The 5,374-nt window shown below is 36.2% G+C and overlaps 3 protein-coding genes across 3 annotated transcripts in view; 1 reads left to right on the top strand and 2 right to left on the bottom strand.

The window, feature by feature from the left end:
- Positions 1-201: 201 nt before the first annotated feature.
- On the bottom strand, positions 202-1,576 carry LOC103517199 (maternal embryonic leucine zipper kinase-like). Its single transcript, XM_026829384.1, has 3 exons — positions 1,302-1,576; positions 819-961; positions 202-573 (listed from the first exon to the last, which is right to left on the bottom strand). Exons 2-3 carry the CDS (start codon positions 957-959, stop codon positions 202-204), a joined length of 513 nt encoding a protein of 170 aa, XP_026685185.1. The 5' UTR covers positions 960-961; positions 1,302-1,576.
- On the bottom strand, positions 1,104-3,637 carry LOC103517198 (maternal embryonic leucine zipper kinase-like). The gene is made up of 4 exons (XM_008482220.1): positions 3,620-3,637; positions 2,961-3,131; positions 2,259-2,459; positions 1,104-1,163 (listed from the first exon to the last, which is right to left on the bottom strand). Exons 1-4 carry the CDS (start codon positions 3,635-3,637, stop codon positions 1,104-1,106), a joined length of 450 nt encoding a protein of 149 aa, XP_008480442.1.
- Positions 3,638-3,670: 33 nt separating this feature from the next.
- LOC103517193 (PRKR-interacting protein 1 homolog) overlaps positions 3,671-5,374 on the top strand; it is an 8,840-nt gene continuing 7,136 nt past the window's right edge. Inside the window, exons 1-2 of the mRNA XM_008482216.3 lie at positions 3,671-3,849; positions 4,065-4,295. Of these exons, the coding sequence (XP_008480438.1) occupies positions 3,745-3,849; positions 4,065-4,295 (336 nt within the window). The 5' untranslated portion in view covers positions 3,671-3,744. The remainder of the gene's footprint in view (positions 3,850-4,064; positions 4,296-5,374) is intronic.

Raw genomic sequence — 5,374 nt, 5'->3', positions numbered from 1 at the left:
GCGTGTTTCTTTACCACCCTGTATAAAGGTTTTCGTCTCTCTTACTCTAGTAATTACCGCCCTATATTGATGTGAATATTTTCACATTCATCTTGTTTGTATATTGTATTGATGTGAACATTGTAAAAAGAAACAAAGTTATGAAAAAAGGGCTAAGTAGGTAATGTAATAAAGTTTTAGGAATAATATCAGCACACAGTTTTAGGATAGTATGAAAAGGGAAGAGGGGAAATGGGGTTGAATAGTAGAGATTACATTAGGCAATAATTTTGCCCTTTGTTTTAAAGTCAAAATAAATAATAGCACACTCACTGGTTTCAAATCACGGTGCGCATATCCCAAATGATGCAAATAAGCTACAGCAGATAGGATTTGTCTGAAAAATGCTCTTGACTCTTTCTCACCGAGCCTTTGTCGTTCTACAATGTGATCCAGAAGTTCTCCACCAGGGCAATATTCTATAACCATGAAGATGTGAGAGCTTGTCTCAATGACTTGAAATAGCTTGCAGATATGCTGATGAGAAATGTGTTTGAGGGCGTTGATCTCTAGTTTGACTCTTGGGAGGTCTTCCTGTGGGAAAGAATATTAAGTATACAGTCAGTGGTGAATGAGTTGGATGTTGTGATTGTTTAAAATATGTTTATTATTTTGAAAATATTACCTTCATGATTACTGATTACAAACTACAAGATATGTTTTTTTTTTTTACTAAATTAACAAGTACCTAAAGTTTTGCTATTTTAAAAGTTCTTCTGATCCTTTTGCAAGTAATGAGAGTTCATTGTTCATTTAAGTACTAGTTATGTATTACTTACCCCCAATGTGGCTTTCTTCATAATTTTGATAGCAACTTTCTCTCCTGTGAGGACATGGGTGGCAAGTTTAACTTTTGCAAAACCACCAGAGCCTACAGTTCTCTCCAAAATGTACTGATTTCTTAAATCTATGTACTTCATATCTGGGAAAAAAAAAAAGGCAAGAATAATGAATTAATGACATGTACTTGTTATTGTAATGGAATAACAGAATACCTAATGGAAGAATAAATTTCACAGCATAGGAAGGGATTCTGCCAGAACAGTCAGCCTTCTGGCCTGGGTCTACAATCTGATGTTAGTGTTAACCGCTGAGCTTACTCGGGGACTATGCTTGAACAGTCTCTGAGTACACTCAGAGGTCAACAAACACTTTTACATGACATTGTAGACCTGGGCAGAGTGGGCATGTTACACCTGATTTTCTTAGGGAAAGTTTCGTCTTGGACTTTAGGAATTTGTGTGTTTTCCCTTGATACTTACTAGTGCTGTGTTTAATAAGAAGTCAAGTTCCAAGGACTATAGGTACTGTTGAGGACTAGTCAGTGTTTGGTGCTGAATCTGCTGAAATCCAGGTGCAACTTTTACGTCAAGGTATTCAGCTCAACTGCAACCTGTACTTTTTGCATGGCAATTGTCAATCTGCGAACACCACTAGAAATTATTGGACGTTAAAAAATTGACTAATAAAGTCTAAAAACTAATCATTTCAATAAAAATTAAGTACTTCTTTTGATCTTTTGTAGATAATCCCTCTATTTTTGTTTATTTCAAAATCCAAAATCCGTTTATCGGAAGTTGGGAGTTGGGATTTAAATTTTCAAAAAGTAAACATAAACATAACCTGAAAATCTTATCTTAACGCGCATGGGCCCCGTTCACCAAAAATAAAAGTGTCTTCTAATCTAGAATCTAGATTGTAGATTATATTCACAAATTTCACTTTTGACAATCCTATTTGATAGGTATTTCAAATTAATTTTCACTAATTTTCAAGTATGAAGTTCCTACTCTACCAATTTTTTTAATTTTAATTTTATTTATTTCAATTTTGAAAATTAAACGGTCCTTTTTAAGTGAGCGCGCTAGTTTACCGCGCATAATTTTTTCCCGAAGTGCGGCGCGAAATTTTAAAAACTGAACAAAAACTAAACAGAAAACGAAAAAAAAAAAAAAAAAAAAAAAAGTCGATAGCCGGTCGACTTCGTGTGGACACACCTTCAGGAAGAAAGATATAGGGACAGGAAAAGGTGAGTGAGATGGTTACATTCAAATTTCCGGCCCCAGCGTCCATTTGAACCTTTTCCCTCCGCTAATATGAACGAATCTTCCTGTCTTTGTTTTTTTTTTTTTTTTTTTTTTAAAGTTAACCAAAGGCGAAGTTAAGGGACCTAAAGTTCAAGGAAAAACGTGAGGAAGCCACAAAAAAGAATGTCTTACCTGTTGTCTACTCCTGTACTTTCTGGTAAACTCCGTATTCAATCGTAAAGGTAGACCTTGCTTCTTGCGCGACAACAGGAGCAGATAGGTACAAGTGTCATAGTTATAGGTCCACTCATTCAGCTGAGACCACATGTCGTCTGGTGAAAGCTGTTTATGATCTGCCATCACCTTGATGACGTCATCGTCTTTCTCTCGGAGCTGTGGAGAGATAAAACAATTCTTACTTTGGTTTCAAAAGATATACCTAGGTGTAAAAAAAAGTCGTTTTCAAGTTTAATCAGTAGCAAAGTTACGGAACCTAAAGTTCAAGGAAAAACGTCTGAGGGAGGCTGAAAACTACTGAAAAGAGAGAAAAAAAGCTATGTAGGTATTAGGATCAGAGGTGGTTCAGTGGTAAGATTCCCCGTACTATCCTCTGGGTGAAAAGCCATTTCTATTGGTAGGTATATTTTGGTAATCTTTCTCACTGATCCAAATTATTATTATTATTTTTAATGTCTCTTCCCACCTAAATAAAGGTGTAGGTACAAACTAGTGTTTGTACCACTCCTTTTTTTCAATACCTAGGTTTAAAAAAAATATAAGTACATATGTATACAACTGAGTACCTACACTGAGAACCGACAGACAGCATTTTTCTTTGCACTAGAGTCCCCCCTTTTTCTTCATAGGAAAACATAATAGCAATTCAATACGTACCTCATGGTCAGGTCGGAAGCTGACGGGATTATCCTCAGGTCCCATTTTAACCCAATTGTGTCCCAAGAGGTCCTGGATTTTAATTCTCTTTCCAGGCTCCACTTGTAGCATGCTACGAACTATTTGTCTGCTGCTTGGAGACATCCATGGGGGCTCGGTGTATTTACCATTCTGGAAATAATTGATATAAAGGAGTGAGTTGTAAGTTTGGGAGTCGATTCTTTGAGTCGAATATTTGAAAAGAATCGAATCGTGGTATTCGAATATTCAAAAAGAGTCGAATATCCCATCCCTAAAAAAAAGTCACCTTGCAGACATGAGGGTGCAGATTCAATCCCAACCAAGGCATAGAAGTTTTTCTTAATTTATTTCATAATTTGACCACCATAACAGCTGTAAGGGCTAGCTGGCAGAGAATGCCTAGTGGTTACCTTCCACTCTTTAATTATTTATCCATGATCTACCTAGAAGACCATAAGTCTGCTCAATACTGCCTCTCCAACTGAGTGTCCTGTGCTACATTTGTCCGTTTCTCTGAATCCAACCCCATCTCTGTTACAACTTCCTTAATCTCACCCTCCCCTTTGATCCTTTGCCCACCAAAATTTTCCAGACATTTTCTCTCTTATGGAGTGGACTACTTAGGGTGAAATACCTACCTTCCACTTGATAGTCATATTTACTGTAGACCTCACTTTTTTTCTTCCAGGAAAAAACAGTTGTGATTCCTGACCGATCCAAAGATAAAAAGTCACCTCATGTCCCCGAGTTTGTAAGAAATGTGATGGGGTCCTCTGCGGGTGCTGGTAGTGGGGAGTTTCATGTGTACAGACATCTGAGGAGGAAGGAATATGCTAGACAGAAACACATTCAGGAGAAAAGTGAGAAGGTATGTGGTATGTTCCAAGCTAGATTACAATGTAATGTTTTCTTCTTTCTAGCCTATTCCTATATGAATATTGTTGGTGGAGTAAAGTAAAATAAATACTTGCAATTTTGTTAACTGTAACTTGAAGATTGGTGAATTTTGTGGTCTCAATTCACATCTCACTACCTCTATTGAACAGGTAAAATTAATATTTCCCCTTTTATTTTTCCCTCCAGGAATTGTTGGATGAAGAATTTCAACAGAAAATTCAAGAAAAACGACAAACTTTTGAGGACAAGACAGCGAAAAAGAGAGCAAAACGATTGAAGAGGAAACAGAAATTGAAGAACAAACCCAAGAAAGTGAAAACAGAGGGAAAAGAAGAGGAAGAGGAGAGTGAAGACGATTCCAAGTCGGAAGATGAAAATAGTGATAAAGATGAAGACAACAAGGAGGGAAATGAAGAAGTAAGTGAAAGGAAAACAGAAATCGAGCAGGATGAGAATAGTGTTCAAGAAGATTAGTCAAGTAAGTGTTGATACCCTAATTTGAATAATTAAATAATAATAAGAAGAAATAAATAAAATAGAACTTATAAGTGAAGGGGAGAACCAATTTATTATTGGCATCCATTTGGACCGGAATGGAAAGTAATTATTATTATTATTAAGTAATTATGCAGGAATGACTTTATCAAGTAGGAATCCCTACCTCATGATGCAATTTAATGTTGTAATGTCAATGTTATCAGTCATAATGTTATCAATGCCAGGATTCTAGGCTGGAGAAGAACATTATGGTTTGTGGCTGGCTCCAACTATTTTCATTCCCATCAAATACCTAGCTGGGGGGTTTTTTTTATGTGTAGGTAAATATTTAACAAACAGGAATTTGAACATAATTTTGAATTTGTGTCAGTGGGTGAGTCCATAATATTTTTGATAATCTTAGGCCGGCCATTCACTATCAGGTAGATCTGACACGTACGCCTGAATAGGTGCACCTGTAAGGTCTACCTGGTAGTGTATGGCAGCAATAATGAGTCTCTCAGGCGACCTGTCAGGCCTACCTGACAGTGTATGACCGGCCCTACGTAAAGGAATATTTAGCTGGGAAAGTAGCGCGCTTGCCTTATAAGCACTGGGTCCTGAGTCGCGAGTTCGGTTCCCGCCTCAGGCGAACTCCTAAAAAGTGATATTTTTTATAATATACTCTGAAGATGGAGTTTTTTGGGTGCTAATTTTGATTGGTAAACCCCTTTAAAAATTTCTTAAATCACTAAAAAGAAAAGGAACTTTAGATTCAAACAAAAAATTTTAAAACTCACCTCTGGACAAAAAAAATGACCCCTCAATCCCGTTTAAGAACTTTAAAAAAAGTTTTTTTTCGTAAAAAATTTTTCGTAAACCGAGTTTCCTACATTTTACCGGTTTTTTTCGGGTAAATTTAACAATTTACGTTTACGAAAAAGTTTTTGTAAACTTTACATTGTTTTACAATTTACATGTAAAATTGTAAAAACGTAAAATGTAAAAAGGTAAAAACT

The sequence above is a fragment of the Diaphorina citri genome, unplaced genomic scaffold (genome assembly GCF_000475195.1).
Source record: "Diaphorina citri unplaced genomic scaffold, Diaci psyllid genome assembly version 1.1 scaffold1776, whole genome shotgun sequence".
In the NCBI taxonomy this organism is placed as follows: Eukaryota; Metazoa; Arthropoda; class Insecta; order Hemiptera; family Psyllidae; genus Diaphorina; species Diaphorina citri.
Note: the sequence above shows the minus strand (reverse complement) of the source record. Positions and strands in the feature narration are given on the sequence as shown.

Coding starts and splice junctions, on each gene's coding strand:
- LOC103517199 (XM_026829384.1), bottom strand. CDS start 959: ATGAAGTACATAGATTTAAGAAATCAGTACATTTTGGAGAGAACTGTA. Junction 574..818: donor TGAAGAAAGCCACATTGGGG/GTAAGTAATACA, acceptor TCTTTCCCACAG/GAAGACCTCCCAAGAGTCAA.
- LOC103517198 (XM_008482220.1), bottom strand. Junction 2,460..2,960: donor GCTTCCGACCTGACCATGAG/GTACGTATTGAA, acceptor ATCTCTCCACAG/CTCCGAGAGAAAGACGATGA. Junction 1,164..2,258: donor AGTACAGGAGTAGACAACAG/GTAAGACATTCT, acceptor GAGTGTACTCAG/AGACTGTTCAAGCATAGTCC.